This window comes from Cnephaeus nilssonii (genome assembly GCF_951640355.1).
Source record: "Cnephaeus nilssonii genome assembly, chromosome: 19".
NCBI classification, from domain to species: domain Eukaryota; kingdom Metazoa; phylum Chordata; class Mammalia; order Chiroptera; family Vespertilionidae; genus Cnephaeus; species Cnephaeus nilssonii.
This window is the reverse complement of record NC_137090.1, coordinates 25,598,402-25,622,558: the sequence shown is the minus strand read 5'-3', so window position 1 is coordinate 25,622,558 and position 24,157 is coordinate 25,598,402. Positions and strand designations below refer to the sequence as shown.

The 24,157-nt window shown below is 44.0% G+C and overlaps 1 protein-coding gene and 1 pseudogene across 2 annotated transcripts; one reads left to right on the top strand and one right to left on the bottom strand.

Moving 5' to 3' along the window:
* Window positions 1-427: 427 nt before the first annotated feature.
* On the bottom strand, window positions 428-21,723 carry COIL (coilin). Its single transcript, XM_079798083.1, has 7 exons — window positions 21,463-21,723; window positions 15,123-16,221; window positions 14,912-14,995; window positions 14,350-14,397; window positions 11,732-11,801; window positions 8,245-8,339; window positions 428-3,020 (listed from the first exon to the last, which is right to left on the bottom strand). The coding sequence occupies exons 1-7, from the start codon at window positions 21,705-21,707 to the stop codon at window positions 2,934-2,936; spliced, it is 1,728 nt and encodes a 575-aa protein (XP_079654209.1). The 5' UTR covers window positions 21,708-21,723; the 3' UTR covers window positions 428-2,933.
* Window positions 21,716-23,252, top strand: LOC307115457 (transmembrane protein 170A-like; annotated as a pseudogene). Its single transcript has 2 exons — window positions 21,716-21,812; window positions 22,820-23,252. The product of its transcript is annotated as a transmembrane protein 170A-like (transcript).
* Window positions 23,253-24,157: the final 905 nt, after the last annotated feature.

Genomic DNA, 24,157 nt, shown 5'->3' with positions numbered 1-24,157 from the left:
CCTAAATAGGAAAACTGCTTACACTACAGCCAATTACATAATGAAGTACTTTCTTTTAAAAAGATTTATCTTTATTGTTGCAAGTATTACCGACATCCCTTTTGTTCCCCCAGTGACCCCCTCCAACCTGCACCTGGCCCCAATAATAAAAGACTTTCCTCTTGCTAATAGAGCCCCCCTAACCACTTCTGATTCTGCACTGGCTGATTTGAATCAGTTTGCTTACATAAACTCTTCAAAAATGTATATGCCTTAGTTTACCTTTTAACAGTATTACTATATATAATTACATTTACTTTAAAGTTACCTCAAAGAAAATATAGTTGTGTATAAAAAGATATATTCTCCACATATTTACCATTCCCAGTACTTTTCATTCCTTCCTATGGATACAAGTTTACTTTAGCATATTCTGTAGTGCAGGCCTTCTGGCAATGAATTCTCTCAGCTTTTATCTCAAAATGTCTTTATTTTGTCATTTCAAAGAATCTAAAATTCTAGATTGACTTCCTTTCAACATTTTACTCATTTAAAAGAAACTGATTTGAGAAAGAGAGACAGACAGACATTGATTTGTTGTTCCATTTATTTAAGCATTCATTGGTTGGTTCTTGTAGGTGCCCTGACCAGGGATTGAACCCACGACCTTGGCTCATCAGGACAACACTCTAGCCAACTAAGCTACCTGGCCAGGGCGTATTTTGTTTTTAAATCATACATTACCTTATAGCCACATTTCATGTAGTAAAACCCTACCAAAACCCTATAAATCAGCGGTCACCAACTGGTGGTCCGCGAACCACTGGTGGTCCATGAGGTCCAAAAGGTTGGCGACCGCTGCTATAAATGGTGCCCCCAAATCCAGGCATTTAACATGTGGGGTTACATCACTGCAAAGTTAACAAAGTGTCTGTGAGAGTGTCCTGCAGAGGACAGGGCCAATCACCAATCCCATTACATCCCAAATGCTTTTCTCTGGGATTTCATTGTATTTATTTTCCTTTACTCCCTTATCAGTTCATTTCAGAATGATTTTTCTCTCCTGTTAATTGAAAAACAAAAAACCTGAGTGACTATCTTAATATAACCTCTTTCAAAGTGGGGATCATGGCCACAGTCCTGGGATAAAAACTATACTGAACCTTCAAGCCTTCTAGAATAAAAGCATGACTGATGAGAATTAGGAGCTGACTTCCTCCTACCTAAAGATACAATTAAAGAAAGTCGGGGGGGGGGGGGGGGGAGGCAGCGGGGAGAGGTCAATGAGGGAAAAAGGAGACATATGTAATACTTTAAACAATAAAGAATTTAAAAAATAAATAAAATTTTAAAAAGAAAGTCTAAACACAGCAGCTCTAATATGAAATATGACATTAGTAATTTCTAACAGATGAAAATAAATTAAGAGGATGCAAGTTCTGTCAAAAATTTGGAGCAGGATGTTGGGAAAGTCACATAATAGGAACATAAATAAATGATAACGTCTCATCAGGCACTTACTACGTGCCAGGTCCTGTGCTAAATGCTTCACATGCATTATTATTAAATATATTTTTTATTGATTTCAGAGAGGGAGGAAGAAGGAAAGAAACATCAATGATGAGAGCGAATCATCGATTGGCTGTCTCCTGCACACCCCACACTGGGGATTGAGCCTGCAACCAGGGCATTTGTTAATGTACCCTTTGGCGTTTACTAGTAATCTTGTTTCCCAAACTCTGGAAAGTATGCTACACAAGAACCCCAGGGCCAAGATCCCATCATCCTGGAGTAACACTTATCTATCACAAATCAGTAACCCCATTTTGATGCACATCAATGTCATACATATTAAAATTGGACAGCAAAAAAAATAAAAATAAAATTGGACAGCAGCTTCACTGTCCAATAGCTCCCAAATATAGCAGACTCTGTTTGACCAAACTTTGCAACATCAGACTCTTCACTCAAGGCAACCCTTCTGGTTCCGGAAAACTTTAACCTCTTGCATTGTCGTAAAAAACAAACAAACTGAGATTTGCAATACTCAACTAAATGTGATGACTCAGCGTGAACATTTAGTTCAATATAGTTTTATTTAAAAATCCGCAAAGCTGAAGGAGGGATCTGATCTTTTATTAAAAGAAAGCAATTTTCACAGTATATATTTAGTCATTTTAGCTTTGTGTGGAACAGTGATAGGAAAGGAAGTTTTGTTCAAGATCCTGAATCTAGCACACTCAGCCAGGTGCCGGGATCTTGCAGCAAGGTAACACACTCCTGGTCTGAACCTACAGTAAATCCTCTCACCCAGCTGAAACAGATCTGCCCAAGGCACAGAGAGCAGGTCTTACTTTCCTACTCTACATGGGCTCTAAGAATCCTCCACTTTAAAGTTGAGAAAAATGTGAAAGGGTTTCTTAACTCACTACATGCAACAAACCCAACTACTTGTTAATTCTTGACAATTACATGGATAAAATACTTGAAATTTGCAAGAGGTTCCACATTTAATAGAACTCAAATGTAAAAAATTAGGTCAAGTAACATGCTTTCATGTTTTAAAATGTTACTTAATAAAACTTACTGAGACAAGATGTGCAGCACTTTCTTATACTTGCCTTTATAAACTGCTTCTGACAATGGCTACTTGATGGTCAAAAAATAAAATAAAAAAGAGAAGAAACAATACATACTGGTATGTAACAATGCCTACAGGGAATGTCATTTTAAAAAATTTTGTTACTAAAATTAAACCTGAAAAAAAAAAAAAAGACTAGAAAGCAGCACATCCATGTTATTTTCAATGATGAGGTAGATATTCTGTCCTATGCAGTAAAACGAAGATAGAAAACTGCATACAACTTTCAAATCTTTTTTTTTTTTTTGAAGTTCAGGTTATAGTCACTTTCACAAACAAGGCATTTATACACTACAAGGTGGAGAGGTCATAGTCAGGCAAGCTCTGTGCTTGATGTGTTGTTACTCGAAGATTCAATAATCAGTCTTGGATCAATCAATTGTCTCCAAAAAACAGTGATCTGAAGAAAAATACAAAATATTCAGTTTAGAGATTTCATTATGAGATCATATAGGTTCTAGTCATTTAAAACATCAGTCAAGTAAATTTCCATTTGTGCAGAATGGTTGAAGTCTTGGAATAATTTGAGTCCTAATAAACTGAGTTTAATTAGTGCATAAAAACTTGTTTACCTCAAATGCAGCTAAATTTTACATTAAGCACATTTCATCCTTCTCTGATTTAGAGCAGGGGTTGTGGGGGATGGCACGAGTGAGGGGTAGCTGGTTACAAAGGGTCACGAGGATTTGCCTAACAAGCTTCCATGGACAGGTGGCCACAGACCTCTTGGGAAGCAGATGTGGCCCAAAAGGGTTATCAATAGACTGTTGATGCCGTTTTGTGCAGCTCTGTAGTTCTGCTAGGCTGCCAAAAATAGGAGGTATTTCACATTTTACTAAGAGAAAGCAAATTCAAGCACTTGGCCATGTGGATGAATGATGAGAGCCATCTAGTGTCCAAAAAAGGTAATTACAGGCTCTGCTTTAGACCTCTGAAAAGGCATGGAGAAGCAAGTCTCTAAAGGCTTACATTTCCAACACAGTTTCCAAGAATACATTTCAACCCCCAAAATGGGGCTGAGTATATTGCAAATGAAGAAGTACAGAAGACTGGGCCAAATCTGATGATCCTACCACAGACCCAAAAAATGTGTTTTTGGAATAAATCTCTAAGAGTATCATCTATCTTAGAGACAAATCAAAGCATAAAGTCTGGCTAGTGTTTCTACGTGTCAGATAAATTATGAGTTTACCATACTGAAACGTATAAGGCAATATCTGTAACATCCTATCTAATAAAGAGGGAATATACTAATTGACCATCACACCATCACAAAGACAGTGGTGCCCACAGCCAATAAGGAGGGAATATGCTAATTGACTGCCATGCCCTCAAAGATGACAATGCCCACAGCCACAAGATGGCGGCACCCAGTCCCCTCAGCCCTACCGGGGTGGCAGGCACATGGCACAGATGGGCCCGCCCCCAGGTGGGTCCGGCAGCTCCACGCGCCTGCCTCCAGAGTCCCCCAGTCCCCTCAGCCCCCCAGGGCCGGCGCAAGGCACAGGCAAGCTTCCGATAGCAGCCCAGGGCCGCCCAAGGCTCAGGTAACCAGGACTGGCCGAGGCTTGCTGCTGCTGGCAGTGGCAGCAGCAGAGGTGTGATGGGGGCGTTGCCTTCCCCTGATTGCCTGGTCACCTCCCACCTGAGGGCACTGGACTGTGAGAGGAGGCAGGCTGGGCTGAAGGACCCCCTTCCAGTGCATGAATTTTCATGCACTAGGCCTCTAGTTTCAAATATAAACACCTTATATGTAAACTAGAGGCCCGGTGCACGAAATTCATGCATGGAGAGGGGTTCCTCAGCACAGCCTGCACCCTCTCCAATCTGGGACCCCTTGGGGGATGTCTGACTGCCGGTTTAGGCCTGACCCCAGGCCCTGTGGGATCGGGCCTAAACCAGCAGTCAGACATCCCTCTCGCAATCTGGGACAACTGGCTCATAACCACTTGCCTGCCTGCTTGATCGCCCCTAACCCCTCTGCCTGCCGGCCTGGTCGCCCCTACCTTGCCCCCCTGCCAGCCTGATTGCCCATACCTTGGCCCCTGCCTGCCTGATTGCCCCTAACATCTCTGCCTAACCTGCCTGCCTGATCACCCCTAACTGTCTCTGCCTGCCTGCCTGATCGCCCCTAACTGCCCTCCCCTGCTGGCCTGATCTCGCTCCCAACTGCCCTCCTCTGCCAGCCTGATCTCACCCCCAACTGCCCTCCCCTGCAGGCCTGATCTCGCCCCCAACTGTCCTCCCCTGCTGGCCTGATCTCGCCCCCAACTGCCCTCCTCTGCCAGCATGATCGCCCCTAACTGCCTCTGCCTCAGGCCCAACCACCATGGCTTTGTCTGGAAGGAAGTTGGACGTCTAGAAGATGGCCGGTTGACATGGTCTAATTAGCATATTACCCTTTTATTAGTATAGATAGATTAGATAGGATAGGATTGCTTAAATGGGGGGAGTGGGGAGAGAGCCTTTTTCAACAGGAGGAGATGCTCTTGGCAGACAAAAACACATAATGCCTATATCTGGACTGATAGCCAGCCATATGCACTATACTACCAAACCAGTCATTAAAAAATTGAATCACTTTCTTACACCTTACACCAAACAGCTGTTGCCTTTAAAACCTCTCCTCAGCCCCCACCTTAGGTTCTGCCTTCGCAGTTCACCCAGATTTGGTTCTGATTGGTTGGTTTCTATGGCAGTCAGTATCAAAAGCCCCACCTCCTAGGCAGCCATTGGCTCCTCATGATTCACCCAGATTTGGTTTCGATTGGCTGGTTCCTATGCCAGTCAGCGTCAAAAGCTCTGCCTCCTAGGCAGCCATTGGCTCCTTGCAATTCACCCAGATTTGGTTCTGATTGGTTGGTTTCTATTCCTGTCTGCATCTCCGGGCCTATCTCCAGGCCTGATCATAGAGACGGGGATGATCAGCAGCCACCCCAGGCTGTTGGCCAGCAGGCTGAACTGCTGACCTCTGGGAGAGAGAGAGAGAGGCCTCGCCAGCAGCTGCTGCTGCTGATCAGCCCTGCCTCTCTTTCTCTCCCAGAGGTCAGCAGTTCAGCCCACTTGCCTGCTGTGGGCACAGCCTGGTGTTCAGTCGAGCTTCCGGTCATTATAGATGTTACAACCTGGCTCTATATATATAGATTCTATTTCCTTTAATGCTAGCAAGGCCTAATGAACCATCCATTGCCAGCAACTAGTCTGGCTGCCTAAAAAGTTCTAAAACATAACATATACTACCTAAAATGGCAATTTAAGGTTTAAACAAAGTCAAAAGGCAGAATTATCATTTTATGTCATTCTTCAAAACCAAACTTGCTGTTTTAAGTCAGAATTGTGGCAATGTCTGAGAGGTAGCAGTGACTACAAGGAGACATGATGGAGATTTCCAGTTCTTTTTTTTTTTTTTAATATATTTCATTGATTTTTTTACAGAGAGGAAGGGAGAGGGACAGAGAGTTAGAAACCTCGATGAGAGAGAAACAGATCAGCTGCCTCCTGCACACCCCCCGCTAGGGACGTGCCCACAACCAAGGTACATGCCCCCGACCAGAATCGAACCCAGGACCCTTCAGTCCACAGGCCGACGCTCTATCCACTGAGCCAAACCAGTTTTGGCGAGATTTCCAGTTCTTAACAAAGAACTGTTAATGTTCTTGATCTGGGTGCCAGTTATGTGAGTATGTTCATGTGTGAAAATTGTTCCAGCTATACTTAAATGCACTTTTCTGAACCTACATGTCAATAAGAGACTTTTATGATATGCTAGTCTTTTGTACTGATATCCTTATATAACCTTATATACTACTAGAGGCCTGGTGCACGAATTCGTGCTCAGGTGGGGTCCCTCGGCCTCGCTGGTGATAGAGGACTATTGGGGGAGGGGGGAGGGTGAGACCATGGGAGGCTGGCGGGCCGGGGGGTAAGGGGCCATGGGAGGTTGGCTGTGGGAGCGCCCTGACCACCAGGGGGCAGCTCCTGTGTTGAGCGTCTGCCCCTGGTGGTCAGTGCGTGTCATAGTGACTGATCAACCAGTCATTCCAGTTGTTCGGTCGCTTAGGCTTTTATATAGTATACTAGAGACCCGATGCACAAAATTCGTGCATGGGGGTGTGTGTCCCTCAGCCCAGCCTGCACTCTCTCCAATCTGGGACCCCTCGAGGGATGCCCGACTGCCCTCTCACAATCCAGGACTGCTGGCTCCCAACTGCTCACCTGCCTGCCTTCCTGATTGCCCCTAACCTCTTCTGCCTGCCAGCCTGATCACCCCTAACCACTCCCGATTGATGCCTAACTGCTCCCCTGGCAGCCTGATTGTCCCTAACTGCCCTCTCCTGCAGGCCTGGTCACCCCTAACTGCCCTCCCCTGCAGGCCTGGTCCCCCCCAACTTCCCTTCCCTGCAGGCCCGGTCGCCCCCAACTCACCTCCTCTACCGGCCTGGTCACCCCTAACTGCCCTCCCCTGCAGGCTTGATATCCCCCAACTGCCCTCCCTTGCAGGCCTGGTCCCTCCCAACAGCCCTCCCCTGCTGGCCTGATCGCCCACAACTGCCCTCCCCTGCAGGCCATCTTGTTTCCACATGGGGGCAGCCATCTTGTGTGTTGGAGTGACGGTCAATTTGCATATTACTCTTTTATTATATAGGATAGAGTCCTGGTGCACAGGTGGGGGCCAGCTGGTTTGCCCTGAAGGGTGTCCTGGATCAGGGTGGGGGTCCCCTTGGGGCGTGGGGCGGCCTGGGCAAGGGGCCTGTGGTGGTTTGCAGGCTGGCCATGCCCCCCCAGCGACACAAGCAGAGGCCCTGGGATCTGGGATTTATCTATCTTCTATAATTGAAACTTTGTAGCTTTGAGCAAAGGCCAGGGCTGGCCAGGAAGTTTGGCTTCCTCCATTGCCAGGGAAACCCAAGCCTCCTGCTCGCTCCATGGCCACAGCCATTTTTGTTGGGATTTATTTATCTTCTATAATTGAAACTTTGTAGCCTTGAGCGGAGGCCTGGGCCGGCCAGGGACCCAAGCCTCCTGCTCGCTCCATGGCCGCAGCCATCTTGGTTGGGTTAATTTGCATACTCGGTCCTGATAGGCTTGTGGGTGTAGCAGAGGTACAGTCAATTTGCATATTACTTTTATTAGATAGGGTAGACGACTATGCAAATGTAGACTCTGTGCATCTTGTCATAGAGGCTCTTTAAGGTCCAAGATGATGCCCTAACTGGACACTTGGCATTAATATGCCACATTATAGGCAGGACAGACATCATCAAGACCCAGATCCTTTATGATTTTATTTTTTTAATTTAAAAAAATGTTTTTATTGATTTCAGAGAGAGGAAATTTTTGAGAGGGAGAGGAAGATAGAAACATCAATTTTGAGAATCATCGATTGGCTGCCTTCTGTACACCCTACACTGGGGATCAAGCCTGCAATCCAGGCATGTGCCCTGACTGGGAATCGAATTCTGACCTCCTGGTCCATGCTTAACTGCTGAGCAACACTAGCTGGGCTCCTTCATGATTTTAATATAGGCAGTTCAGCAAGCTGCAAAGTATTCCAGACAGACCACCAGTAATCAGTTGAGAGAGAATGGATGACTCAGCAATCCCAAGAAGAGAAGCACGCCTACCTTTCTCTCCTGTGTCACAGCGTACTCCACGACCTCAGATCCATTTTCATTGTGATAAACTAAATCGAATTTCCCAGGTTCTTTCATGGATGAAACTAGATGTTAGGGAGGAGAGACAATAAGTCATTCCCCAGTAGTGAAAATATTCTTCTACAGGCAATTTACATCATTAGAAAAACCATCACAAACAAACTGCATTGGTGTGGAGACTGGGTACGCACATGCGAGCATGGAGTGCTCCATGACAGGAGACCCTGAGAAAACCCCCCACCAGCAGACGGGAGCTTCTTGGCCTTTCAGGGACGATATTTCCTTCATCAAAAAGAGACGAGCTTGCTACACTATCACTAGTACTCCCAGAAAAGAATGTACAACCACAAGATAAGAAAAAAGTAACTTATGTGTCAGCAAAGGAAGGTAATCTGAATTCTGCAAAATACTTTTATCTTGCTATGTCCTCAGAAATTACACATGCTCACTACTTAGTAATACAGCAGTCCTCACTTTGCATGGTAGTGTGGGACCCTAAAAATGACTGTGTAGGCTGAAATCACGCAAAACAATAAAGTAATCCATGGGGAAAATTACCGTATAATTGTTCCACGATCTTTAAAAAATTCTGTCAAAACATTAAAATCTTTTTTTAAAAAAATATATTTTATTGATTTTTTACAGAGAGTAAGGAAGAGGGATAGAGAGCTAGAAACATTGATCAGCTGCCTCCTGCACACACCCTACTGGGGATGTGCCTGCAACCAAGGTACATGCCCTTGACCGGAATCGAACCTGGGACCCTTCAGTCCGCAGGCCGACGCTCTATCCACTGAGCCAAACCAGTTTCGGCAAAACATTAAAATCTTTACTACATAAGGAAATTAAAAGAAGTAATACTAGTATTTATGTAGCACATTGTAATTTAAAACATTAGAAACACTGAGAATTAAAGTGCACGGCTTCTTTGTAAGACTCTTATCAAGGGTAGTTTGAACAGTACTTACTTTCTTGTCGGCAACAAGGATAGAGAGAATCTTTTCTATTACCTGAAGAACTGTCATACTCACTTCTAAGTTTGGATCAGCTTTCAATACTTTATTCCTTGAGCTTTTAATGTCATGAAATAGCTCTGAGAGTTTGGGAAATTTTTGGTCGATATCACTTCTGGGACACCTTCATCTCTTTCATCACCAATACCCTCCTCATTTAAGTCAAGAAGTTCATATAAACCACAGTATCACTATTCCTATGGTTAGCTATTTCTTCTATAATCTCACTTAAACTTGATTTGGATGTCACTGTTTGCTTCTTTGTTGTGCTTTCATCTTTGTTGACCAACTCCTTATTTCAACTACCCATTTCGTAAGTGTCATGTGGGCTTATCACTGAGGGACAAGGGAGCAACAAAGGTACACACCTTGCTGTGTGTACGGGAAATGAGTAACCGAAGCACAGTGACCAATCAAGACTGAAAGAAGTGGCTGGTCACCGATCATGATGGGCATCTGTTATTATGTAGTGACTTGTGGACTAAAGAGCTGGCAGCACCTTATGCAATTACTCTCATTAATATACTCAATGTCAGGGGGTGGATGAGGGCATGCGACAGGGGGTAAGGGAGGCTGGGGAAGGTCAATGGGGGGAAAAAAGGAGATATATGTACTACTATTTGTAATACTTTAAACAATAAAATAAAATTTAAAAAGTATATATATATATATATATATATATATATATATATATATATACTCAATGTCACTGAGGGACTGGTGTTAGTAACTAAACCAGGGTAACTGCAGTGCATGGATATCAGAACTATGCAAAGCAAGGACTACCAGTATTTCTACTGGAAAACAGATAAAGCCATTCCTTGTTGCCCAGAAGAAAAGTTCTACTTAGATGTCATCACTGTCAATCACCTGATAAGCAGTGATCCAGCCATGCCCATGGAATTTGACCACCATTCCTAAGAAGGGGGATTTCTTCAAATGAAACCTTATCAGAATGAAGCTGGGAAACCAGTGTAGGTTACATCTAATCATTTACTTAATAGCCTAAAGAGACTTTGTTGAAAACCCTTTTGGCTTTGGCTGGTGTTGCTCAGTGGTTAGACAGCCTGCACACCTAAGGGTCACAGGTTCGATTCCTGGTCCAGGACACATACCTAAGTTACAGGGTGTTTTTTTTTTTTCTTCTTTATTTTAATTACTGATTTCAGTGAGGAAGGGGGAGAGGGAGGGAGGGAGGGAGGGAGGGAGGGAGGGAGGGAGGGAGAGAGAGAGAGAGAGAGACAGCAGATAGACAGAAACATCAATGATGAGAATCATTGACTCCCTGCCTCCTTGCATGCGCCCTACTGGGGATCGAGTCCACAACCAGGAATCGAACTGTGACCTCCTGGTTCATAAGTCGAGGCTCAACCACTGAGAAACACCAGCAGGGCTGGGTTGCAGGTTTGAGCGTGCAGGAGGCAACCAATCAATGTGTCTCTCTCACATAGACATTAGTCTCTTTCTCTCTCCTCTCTTTCTCCCCCTCCCTCCATCTTGTCCTCCCACTCTCTCTGAAAAGCAATGGAAAAAATGTCCTCGGGTGAGGATTAACAAAACCCTTTTGACTAACTTCTGTGTACTGGAGTTTTCATTACATTACTACCTTATTTAAACACAGATAGAAACTAATTGCCTTAGGGTCTGCTAAAGAAAAGGGATCTCCCCTGGTCTCTGGCCAGGGACCTACAACACAACACAAGTTAAGCCATATACAGTAAAAGCCCTCTCATTCCAGGATTTCAGAACCAATAATGAACAGGGTGAATCAGGGGTAAGGCAGAATAATGTGTGGACTGTGTATATGCAAATATTTTAGATAGTTTATTTTGATTTAACAACACAAATGTGTTCATTTGCCAATCTTTTGAAACAGAGCTGAACAGATCTTATGAGCCCACCAACCAGAGCTGTCTTTCTTTTACAAATCATATCCTTAATGTATGCCTGCAATTTGCATAATTTCCAGTTTTGAGTTTTTTTAAAGTGATGCAAAAATGCAAAAACTAGCAAGGCAATTTAAGTGCAAAAGCTTCCCAGATTTTTACCAAATTCCTCCCAATCTCTTATATAGACCCAACCACACAAAACTTAATGGCAAGTTTTTTAGCAACACTTCTGCATCAGCATTCAACTTAGGTTTTAAAAAAAGAATTCTTTCTGAAATTAATTTTCATCGGTTTATGTAATTTTTATGAAATTATATAATTACAGTAATAAGAACAACTTGCCTAAAAGCTTTGGGAAAAAAATCCAATAACTCTTAGTGGACACTCTACTCCACCAGTGGGGCTCAGGCCTGGCTCTTCTGTGCTGACAGAGGTGGGGAGAGCGCCAGTTGGTCATGGGGCCAATGAAGACAGCAGCTCCCGATGGCATAGCTACTTAGAAACCAATGAGATGTGAAAAGCCTACATTTTCAAATTCTTTTCTAGAAGACTCACCAGGTCTGGATGAAAGGATTTCTATATCTACTTGCTGGGTCTCTGGATTGTGGCTCAATATTTTTCCTTCCTTTCAAAAATAAAAGTTGAAGTAAAAGATAAACACACAAAACATTACGAATATATTAGAACCACTGAATTGTACACTTTAAAATGGTTTAAACCAGCGGTCGCCAACCTTTTGGACCTCACGAACCACCAGTGGCTGCTGGTTGGTGACCGCTGGTTTAAACTGTGGATTTTTATGTTATGTGAATTTTATCTCAATGAAAAAAATTTTGTTAAATCAGCATGTAGGGGAAATGATACTCCCACACACCAAACCACCATTTTCCCTAATCTTAATCACCCCAGGGTCAGGTACCACATGAGGAATAGTCCTACAGACCAAACCTGCTCATTACTGAAATGAGCCAATCCTAGATTGTTTCCTGCACCCTGCCTGTCTATCCCCAGGAGACCCCACTAAGGCTCTGGCCTAGGCTTTCTCCTCACTCCTGCTTCTGCCTCCTGACCACAGCCAGGTGCTTTCCTCTGTGTCACTGCAGGGTGTGGCATTGCCCCTCCTCTTGGGAAATGTAAGTAATAAATTCCTTTCATTAGCATTGGCTTCTCTGGGTCTCCCTTAGCCACCTTCATAAATTCAAATCCCCTGGGTACAAATGGGGCTGGGAGATTTGAGTTTTGAAGCCAAGCTTAATAAATAAGCTGGCGATCTGCCCTGGTGGGTTTGGCTCAGTGGCTGGAACATCAGCCGGCGAACTGAAGGGTCTCGGGCTCAATTCCCAGTCAAGGGCATTACCTTGGTTACAGGTTCCATCCTCAGCTGGTCAGGGAACGTGCAGGAAGCAACCAGTTGATGTGTCTCTCTCATACTGAAGTTTCTCTCTCTCCTTCCCCGCTCCCTTTCATTCTCTCTCTCAAAAATATCCTCCAGTGAGGATTAAAAAATATATATAAAAAAATAAAGCCAGTGATCAAGCAGGTAACAGAACTTGTGGTCAAAGCAAAAAAGTGGGACTAATTTTCTCTCTCAAAATGGTTTTGAAAGCAATTTCAAAAAAGTTCTAAAACTACTAGGAAATAAAGTAAGTAAATAGCTTTCTACAGTAATAACTATGATGACTAACATTCACTTAATGTGAATTTTAATACCATCTAGAATCACAGTTTGTAGAGTTATGAAATATATTGATTCTATATTTATTCCCATTTCCTCTAGATCACAGAATTAAACTAGTTACTTATGTAGGGTGACAAAACATTTTGATTTGCCCAAGATAGGTCTGTTTACATTTCCTTCCAGTAATTCACAAATATGTAAAATATATTCCTATGATGAAAACAATCCAATTTTCTGGCTGAGAGCTATTTATTATTTTCTTTCAACGTTTAGAATATGGGAGAAGAGTACTCAAAGAAGTCTGTGTGTTTAAGCTAATTTTTAAAAAATGAATAAAAACATTAAATTCATTATTCTCATTCTATATTCTTCCCAGGTGTAAGGAAAACAACACTAGGAGACTTCACAGTGATGTTACTAAAAAGTTTACAGTTCGATAATATTTTTACTTTTTATTGTACTCAAAAAAAATCTGCATTATTCATACTGGCAATCTATAATAATAAAAGCACAATATGCTAATTAGACCGGACAGCTGACCGACCTTCCGGATGTCATTCCAGACATCCTTTCAGACAAAGCCGCTGCAGCGGGGGCTGAGGCACAGGCAGTTAGGGGCAATCAGGCAGGCAGGTGAGCAGTTAGGGGTGAACAGGCAGGCAGGCAGAGGCGGTTAGGAGCGATCAGGTAGGCAGGCGAGCAGTTAGGGGCGATCAGGTAGGCAGGCGAGTGGTTAGGGTTATCAGGCAGGCAGGCAGAGAGGTTAGCGGAGATCAGGCAGGCAGGCAGAGTAGTTGGGGTAATCAGGCAGGTGAGTGGTCCCGGATTGCAGGGATCGGGCCTAAACTGGCAGTCGGACATCCCCCAAGGGATCCCGGATTGCGAGAGGGTGCAGGCCTGGCTGAGGGACCTCCGCCTCTGTGTACAAATTTCATGCATGGGGCCTCTAGTATTAAATATGACTTTGGCTTCTTTAACATACTGACAATTATCCTATATAATAAAAGCCTAATATGCTAAGTGTCCAGTCATCCATTCAACCAATCAAAGTGTAATATGCTAATGATATGCTATGGCTGCTCAAACGCTCGCTATGATGTGCTCTGACCACCAGGGGGCAGACAGTTAACCAGCCAACCAGTCGCTACGATGTGCACTGACTACCAGGGGGCAGACGCTCCGACTGGTAGGTTAGCTTGCTGCTGGGGTCTGGCCAATCAGGACTGAGCGAGATGGGCCAGACATGCCCTGGAGCCATCTCGCAGTCCCCTCCTCCTCCACCCCCTCGCCGCTGGCCAACCTCCTGTGTCCCTCCCCAGCCCCGATCGTGCACTGGTGGGGTCCCTTGGCCTGGCCTGTGCCCTCTCGCAATCTGGGACTCTTCGGGGGATGTCGGAGAGCCAGTTTTGGCCCAATCCCACAGGCCAGGCTGAGGGACCCCACTGGTGCACAAATTCATGCACTGGGCCTCTAGTTTTTAAATACAAAGTCTTACCTTGTAGTCAGAGACATCAGGAGAATAATCGGGTGTTAATTCCAAAAGCTTAAAAAAAATAAAAAGAAAGAAAAAGTTCATCAATACATAAGTCCCATGGTCCCGATCTCTGAGAAAACACGCAGAGCCTGACCACGAATCTGTAGCAAGACAGGGGTTCCAGGGGAAAGGGGTGATTGGTATGGCTTTCTTTTACTGAGCACTTACTATATTCTAGACACTGGCCTAAGCCATTTTTATTCATTTAGAAAACAATTACTGGCACCTATTACACACTAGGCATGAGAACATGAGATATGATCTGGGCAGGGTGTGTGTGTGTGTGTGTGTTTATACATATGTATATATACACATATACACACATATATACATATGTATACACACACATATATACACATATATGCATATACATATGTATATATATACACATACGTATGTACATATGTATATATACATATGTGTATGTATATATATGTGTGTTTATTTATATATATACTCTAATGAATAATTTTTCTTGGAGAGAAAATAATCTTTTTGTTGTAATTGTTGTTTTAAAACATACCTTAAATGCAATCTTTTCTCCAACTTGGGGGGCAGCTGCTAACAGTGGTAACAGACTGTAGTCCTTGTGTGTCCGTACTGGATTCTGAAAAATAGTACTTATTAGTTATGTGACTTTGTTACTGGTGAGAAAATGTGAACTCATGATATCAACTCCAGACACGCTCTGTGGGGAAAGGGGAAGTGGTAAACTCACAATGAAGACTACTTGCCTGGATAATAGTAGAAGAGTTTGTTACTGTTTCATTTAAATGCTGCTGCTTCTCATATTCAGCGTCTTTATTTAAAACAAGGGGAACAGCAAGTCCTCGTCCTCGACCTCTCCCCCGCATGCCCCGACCCCTAATTCCCTTCCAAGAAAGAAGGTCCTCTCCTCTACCCCAACCTCTTCCCAAACTGGGAGGAAAAGTCACGCTGGGAGGACCAGGAGGAGTCTGTCTGCCACCATTTGAGTCAGAGTTCTTCCATCCAGGAGCACTTAGGGTCTGTGCTGAAGGCCCCGGACCTGGACGACCTCTGCCTGCAAACAGGCCCACCGGCTTTAAGGGCCCCGCAGTCTTCTCCAGGGAACTCTTTGACGCGTCGCTTTGGTCATCTGAATCTGAACTCGAGTCTGAGCTGGAGTCTGAGGTTCTGGTTGTCTTGTCCTCGATGGGGGCAGAGTTAAAGGCAATTGTCGTAGCTACTTTGTTTGCCGTTGTGTTTTTTATAGAGGGCCCTTCCTTTGATAATGCCGTTGATACTTTCTCTGAGGACTTTCTGACCTCCAAGATGACATTGCTCAAAAGTTCGCTGGCTGAATCATGACAAGACTCAGACTCTGAGGAGGAACTGGGACTATCTTTTGTAGGGACGTTGACGCCACCTTTCCTCTTGGCTTTAACAAGGCTGTTTCGAGCAGAACCTTTTGGAGGACTACACTTCTGGACAGTCCACTCTTTCACGGTCTGTGCTTTAGAAGACTTGGGATTCCTCGTCTGTTTTCTATATGCACGTTTCTCCTTCTTCTTTGGTGATTTTCTCTTGGTCTCTTTGTCATCCTCATCTACTACATCACGTGTGGCTTTGTGTTTCCTTTTGTTTTTTCCCCTCCCATTCTGATCTGGGACAGCTTTTGGTTCTGGATCCAAAGTGTTCTCATTGTTGTTCTCTCGCCTCTTCCAATGCTTCTTTGAATTTCTGTAATCAGTTTCTTCATCCTCCTCCAACTTAAATGACCGCTTCTTTGCTTTTCTAGGTAAGAAATGAGTACTATCACCATTACTGACTATTACAGGATTCTCAGCGACTTCTCTCTCTTCTAATTTAACTCTATCAAAAGAACAAGAGAGAAAACTAGTGAGTAACTATGTCTCCAGGACGTTGTTATACATACTGAGAGGAATGCAAACTGTCACTGCCGTCAGTCAATGAAAAATCATCAAATCGCTGAAGGACAAAGACTCTTTTTGACAAAATGGTTTATATGGCATCACTTATGGTCAACTTTCAACAGACTACTTTTATTTATTGACTATTTACTGTGTCCCAAACATTTGCTATACATTTTTTCTAAACACCACCATGAAGTAGGTTTCTTTGATTTTCAAACAAATCACAAAACTACAGTTCAGACAAATAACTTGCCCAAGAACCAAAGCTAATAAGCAACAGAAATAGGATTCAAATCTTGGTTTGTCTAACTTCACAATTTTTCCACTCTACTATGTTGCCAACGCCAAACAGTGATAATCCCAAGTGTCCAATTTTGTTTTTAAATGTGGCTGCTTTTAAAAAAAAAGAAAAATCAGATATTATTTTTATTTTGTTTAAATTTAGGAAAATACTGAACAATTTGTTCTCTGGGCTAGTGATAGTCATAAAATTCCGTGACATTTTGTGATTATTAATTGTATGTGTCAACGTGACTGGGCCATGGGGTGCCCAGCTATGTGGTTCAACAATGTTCTGGGTGTATCTGTGAGGGTGTTTCTGGATGAGATTAACATTTGAATCAGGAGACTGAGTAAAGCAGATTGCCTTTCCCAAAATGAGTGGGCCTCACCCAATCCATTGAAAGTCTGAATAGAGTAAGAGGCTGAGCAAGGGAGAATTCGCTCTCTCTGCCTAAGCATTTTTGAGCTGGAACATGGGTCTTCTCCTGCCTTAGGACTCGAATTAGGACTAGAACTTACACTATCCACTAACTCTCCTGGCTCTCAAGCCTTTGAACTTGAACTGGAACTATTATCATTAGTTTTCCTAGGTCTCCAGCTTGCCGACTTCAGATCTTGGGACCACTAAGCCTCCATAATCTCACGAGCCAATTCCTTATACTAAATCTCATATCTATATCTATGTATCCATGTCTGTATCATCTCCTATGGTTTCTGTTTCTCTGGAGAACCTTAATACACACGTCATCTAAAATTATTTCACTATAGCCAAAACCGGTTTGGCTCAGTGGATAGAGCGTCGGCCTGCGGACTGAAAGGTCCCAGGTTCGATTCCGGTCAAGGGCATGTACCTTGGTTGTAGGTACATCCCCAGTGGGGGGTGTGCAAGAGGCAGCTGATCGATGTTTCTCTATCATCAATGTTTCTAACTCTCTATCCCTCTCTCTTCCTCTCTGTGAAAAATCAATAAAATATATTTTAAAAAAATAATAATAAAATAAAATTATTTCACTATAGGAAAGGAATTCTGTTCCTCCATTAACTGGAAACAGCTAATTCTAATATGTGCACTAATGAAAAGCTGAGTGTCCCCAATGTCAAGCACATAGTGGGTATTCAAAAATACCTGCTAAAAACATACATACTTTCAATACATTTACATCTAGCTATATATTTCATCAAGTATCTTTTTTTTTTAGTAACCAGGGAAAGATGGTAACAATCATATTTGAACATAAAGTACATTTGGTGAATAAGAAGACATATTATAAACGCTCTTTAATTTTTTTAAGATATAGTAATCCTGTGGATTTATCATTCAATGTGGTAGTTGAAAAAAAATCCTTAATTTCCTCAGGATAACCAAATACACAGACACATACAAGTCAAGGTAAAATAAAAGCTACTGATAATCAGGAAAAGAATAGAGAGAGAAATAAAACTCTGAAAGGACAGGGACTTAAATTACAGAAACACTTTACCCTGTTCCCAGCTATGGACATCGGGATGAAGCAGCTAGGAAGTCTTCCTCCATCCGGGAAAAGCTAGCTTGGCATCCTGTGACTTTAAGAACTACTGGGGAACTTCTGGCATGTCAGATTGTTCCTTGTTATTCTGGATCAATTTGTTTTGATTCAGGTTTCAATTCTGGGACAACCAACTAGAACCAAACTTTCCACCAACTTTGAAAATGGCTGCAAGACTTTCTGTGCTGGTGGTTTATTAAAATCACTGGAACACAGCAGGGGCTGCATCTAGTATATGCAGGACCCCTGCCTTTCAGAGGAACCTACAACTTCCTGGTGCTTTCAAAAGCAGCCCTTGGCATCATCTCGCCCGCTCTAAAGACAATGGATCTGCGCACATGTGGCATGAAGGTATGACCTGTGATTGCTGCAGCCTCACTACCTGCTATTCCTGACGTGAATAATTTCACTATGGGACAAAATAAAACTGAGAGACGTAATGCTATCCAGAGAATAAGAAATGGTTCACCTGGGTCTGTTACCCTTCCTTTCAGGGTGTAGACTTTCCCTGGCAATGTCCTTCGTTTCTCCACCTGGATCAGACAACAAATGTAGCTGTCCTTTTACAAAGAGAAGTGAATTACCTGTGTAGTTAGCAATGGAAGAGATTTGAGTCCAAGAAATTTTTAAAAGACCCTCCACTGTTCATTCAAGCTCTTTGCAGGGCAAACTGGGTAGTATTATCAAAATGCAAGGTATTCCCTTTAAATCTGCAATTTCATTTCTAGGATTCCATCATTAAAAAATATAGCCCAGCCTTTGTGGCTCAGTTGGTTAAATGTTGTCCCATGCACAAGGAGGTGGCTGGTTCGATTCCCGATCAGAGCACATGCCCAGGTTGCAGGTTCAGTCCCCAATAGGAGACTTGCAGGAGGCAGCCGATCCATGTTTCTCTCATCATCGATGTTTCTATCTCTCTCTCCCTCTCATTTCTCTCCCTGAAATAAAAACATTTAAAATATATTATATATATCTAGAGCAGTGCTGGGCTCAGTGTTTGCTCTTTTATTAATATAATGAATGTTTCAGCCCTCTGAGAACAGGAGTTGGTGAGTTTTTAAAAGTCATGTCCTATCAAATGGAGGTGAAATTCAACAAGGAGGGTGAAAGGATAGACCTGCACCCTCTTTGGGTCCCATCTGTTCCCCGAAGCCTCCTTCCTATCTGGCTGCTGCTTGTAGTGGCCTGCATTATCACCGCCAGAGAGCTAACGCTATTTGACCAAGGGCACACAGTGAAGGAGCTGGAGAGCTAAGATTCGAATGCAGGGTTCTGAATCCAGACCCTGAGCTCTTTATCACTCTGCTCTCTTACCGTTCACACAATATTGAACAAAAGCAACTCATGTATTATTGGCGTAAATATAGACCTGTACAACTTTCCTAGAGGCCAATTTGACCAAAGAGGACCTCTTCCAGGAATGTATCCTACTGAATTATTGCCCAAGTACACAAAGACACACAAGAATATTCACAGCAGTATAGAACAGTGAAAAACAGAAAACTACTATGGTCTGAATGCTTGTGTCCCCCAAATTCATATATTGAAATCCTAACCCCCGATAAGATGACATTAGGAGGTGGGGCTTTAGGGAGATGCTTGGGGTATGAGGGTGGAGCCCTCATGAATAAGATTAGTGCCCTTAAAAAAAGAGCCCACAGAGCCCCCTTGTCCACTTCCACCAAATGAGGACACTGGGAGAAGGTGTCATCTATGAACCAGAAAGCAAGCCTTCACCAGACATCAAACCGGTTGGCACCTTGATCTTGGACTTCTGGCCTCTAGAATTGTAAGAAATAGATTTCTGTTTATAAGCTACCCAGACTATGGTATTTTTGTTATAGCAGTCCAAACTAATACAACAACCTAAAATGTCCATGACTAAGGGCTGGTTTGGTAAATTGATATGGTCACACAAAGGAACACGAGGTGGCGTTTAAAAAGAATGTGTAGACCTGGCCAGGTGGCTCAGTTGGTTAGAGCGTCATCCCAATATGCCTGAGTGGCAGTTTGATCCCCGGTCTGGGCACATACAAGACTCAGCCAATGAATGCATAAGTAAGTGGAACAACAAATCGATCTATCTTCCTCTTCCTCACTCTTCTCTCTCCCTCAAAATAATTTTTTTTTTTTTAAAGAAAAGAGACGTGTCTGTACACAGAGAAGGTATGTGAAAACACAAGGGCGACATCTACAAGCCAAGGAGCAGGGCTGCAGAAAAAAAACTTAACAGGAGAGGATGCAGTCCTCACAATTCTAATACCATTTAAATAGTCCCTGAAGATGTAAAGAAAATGGAAATCTATTCCACAGTGAATAAAAAGGAAAAGGACTCTTAAAATTTGGACTATTTCAAATTGTCATTAGAAAGCGAGAGCCAAACAGCCGGGGGGGGTGTGACTCAGTGGTTGAGCAGCGACCCATGAACCTGGAGGTCACGTTTGATTCCCGGTCAGGACACACGCCCAGGTTGCAGGCTTCCTCCCCAGTAGGGGACATGCAGGAGGCAGCCCATAGATGCTGTTTCTCTCTCATCGGTGTTTCTATTTCTCTCTCCTCCTCCCTTCCTCTCTCTCTCTCTCTCTCTCTCTCAAAATCAATAAAAACATTTTTTTAAAGAAAGAAGCCCTGAACAAATTAGTCCAAGGTAGGAATCCGAATTGAAAGGACGATGTCTTACCATTTTATTGAGACACATCAACCACACGTGGGCAGCTCACATCCCAATTGCTCCTCCATACTCGGTATCATTTTTTTTTTTTTAATTTCCAAAGGCATACTTAAAACGTTTGTTTTCCAATTCACAACCCAGAAGGACCACACACCTCGGTAAGTGAGCCACAACACGCCCAGTGAGACCCCGAATGACACCCATCAGGAGTCTCGGGGGCTATCGCAGGTGCACCGCGTCTGGACAGGCTGCCCGTTAGGAAGAGAACGTGGCTGTCCCGCCCTCGGCTGGGCTCTCTCTCGCACCGGAGCCGCCAGGGGATGGCCGGCCTCGGGCAGGTCTGCGCCAAGGGCACGTAACGCAGCGCCCGGCTGAATGAAAGAGCGCTAGCGAGACCACGGCGGAAAGGAGCTCGGGCCCGGCCCAGACGCGACCCCGGGGCTTCCCCCAGCCTGCTCCACTAGCCACCCGCAGCCGACGCACCGGGAAGGATGCCCGTTGCCATGCGCATTCCGGAACCTCCCCCCCGACTAATCAGAATCTCTGCGGGTCAGGAGCGCGCAGTTTCAGGGTCTCACCCCATCCCCAAGCCCACCCGCCACCCCCATCCACGCGCGGTCTCCAGCAGCCTGCGGCACCTCTGCACCAGCGCAGGCGCGTCCCTGGCCCCCCGCGCACCCCACGCCCGCTGCGCGCGCACCTGAGGCAATCGTTGTCTCGGACCAGGCGCGCGCTCTCGCCGTGGGGCAAGAGCCCCCCCTCCAAGTAGAGGCTGAGGAGGGCCCCGGGACTGAAGCCGAAGCGCTGGCGGATGAGACTAATGAGATCCGTGACTACCCGGCATCTGTTCAAGTCGACCAGAAGCCAGAAGTCCAGGCAGTGCGGGGTGGCTGGCGGCGGGTAATCAAATCGAAGCCGTAGCCTAACAGTCTCGGAGGCTGCCATCTTGCTCGATGCTCTACGGAAGCCGAGACACGCCACAGCGCTCCGGGGAGGCGTGCCCGGCCGGCCCGCCCCCTGGAGCCGCTCGCTGGGCGCCACCTATGGGTGGCAAGTGGCTACTACAGCCTTCGTGAAGGGCAACGCCGAGCGGTGTGGATTCAATTCAGTTCAGTCGAGGCTAAGAAGACCAATAAATAAAATCCCCTTATCCTTTCCTACCGAGTACTATGTAGGGTGCGAATTTGGGCAACTCTCCGTGTAAACTCCCTGATAAAGCAATTCTCGGCAGTTGTCTTCTAAGATATTAGCTAGTCTACGCAAAGAATTTTTTTAAACTCCCAAACACATTTGGTTGACACACTTTTCATCATCGATGTCAGAAAGATGTCGTTCCTAATGTATTGTAAATATTAACATTAAAAAATTAATCACTCTCTTAAAAGTGGAACTTAAATACCTTAGCAGTTTAATTCCTACCACCATCCACATTAAAATATAAAAATAAGCCCTCTTATTAACCTGTAATCAGAAATTTTACATCATTCGATTCCACTCCATTCTCCTACATATTAACTCCTTTAGTTTTCATGACAAAGATATGAATTATTATTATTATTATTATTATTCCCATTTTGAAGATTAAAAGTTCAGAAAAGTTAAGTACCTTCCCCAAGGTCGCTGGACTAGTCAAGGACCACCCATGTTAAGTTGGTTATTTATTTCTTTTCTCTGGCTCAAATCTCAGTGCCCTCTCCCTTCACCGGCTGGACTCTGCCATTTCACAGAGCTTCAGATAAAAACATCTGTCCATTTATGAGGGGCAGAGGGGAAGGATAGGGAGGGGAATAGGATAGGGAGAGGCCTTGTCACATGTACTTTTTTTTTTCTGTTTTGTGTTTTTCATGGTGCACTTTTGAACCAGTAATTAGAAGTATAACCTGACCATCCTACAGCCCTGCATATTCTTGTTTCCTAGCTCAGTGGATGAGTTATTCAGTACACCCTAAGATAAACATGACCTTTAGACACACACACACAAAAACATCTCCAACACTCTTTTTCTCTTTTCCCCTTCCCAACCCCCCAATACCCTCTTTAAAATGACTGCTGTGAAGGAGAGCAGAGCACAGGGGAACAGCAGCCGTGGAGGCCAGCTGGGCTCCTGCAGCAGATCCTCAGCCTGAAGCTCCCGCTCTAGGGGCAAAGGAACACTGTGCCCCAACTCTCCTTTCGGCTCCTTCCCCGGAGATGTGCTATGGTGTGGTACCATGGCACTGGTATCCCCCCTCTTCTTTCATGTCCCCGCTGGATTACTGGCCCTCTTCACCTCTGGGCATCGCAAATATGGTAGGTTCATGTCTGTAAGCATCCTGTTGATGAGCATCGTGGGAGCAATTGCTGCTGGGCTCTCGACAAGTGCAGTAATTGCTGGAGCGAACCAAGCTACGGGGAAGGAAATGATACCCTTTGAGCCCCTCGCCTTGGGCACTTGGACACACGTTTTGTGTAGTGGTGGTCTCCCTTTTACGGGTTTTAGCTACTCTGTAGCATATACCCTTATGCTATGATGTCAAACCTACGTTTTATAGAATTCTCAAAAAGGATACAATATGGAATGCAGTGTTTTCTGAGTTCTTCAAATGGAAGCAACTTGGATGATGAAGTATGTGAAGAACAGCATCCAGCCCTTCCTTCAATTTGAAGCTCCAGGAATCAAAGATCTTTTTGGATTCCTATTGTTCTCAACCAAAACAGATAAAGTTTTGTTTTGTTTTGAAATTTGATGTAAGCAGTTTTACATGTGCATCTTTACCCAAAGCCACGTCAACAGTGCTTCTGGGTTAGCAGAATATACTGCACTAAATCTTATTTGTTCTAAAATAAATAAATAAACAAACAAACTGTTGTGAAGATGATGTTAACAACACAGAATAATGCTGATGACAAATTATCAAGAGAAAATAAACAAATAACTTTTTATTATTGTATTTTAAAAGGTGACATAAAAACCTAGAGAAAAAAATATCCCAGATGTCAACAATGGTTATGTAGGATCTAACATTTCTTTTCTCAACTTTCCAAAATGTCCATAATATATGTAACTTCATAAGAAAAATAAATTTTAAAAATCTCTGAAAATGGAATCCCACAGTTTTCAAGGACCAGCTGGTCGAAGCTTCATCTGATTTGGGGCAGACGCAGCAGTTTTTGAAATGCCAGGACTTTTGTTGGGGAAATAAGAGATGGGCAGGGCGGGAAGGACGGTCTTCTTGGGTATTTTTCTGTAGCGTCTCAGTTCTGCCGCACCACTGAAGTCAAATGCATGAAACGTCTCTTCCTCTCCGCTCTGTCCCCCAAAACGGCAACCAACCATGTGGAGGGGCAGGCAGGACATGCCACCCAGAACCGTGCCCGGGGTTATCCCGTCCGACAGAGGGCGCTCCGGACACTGC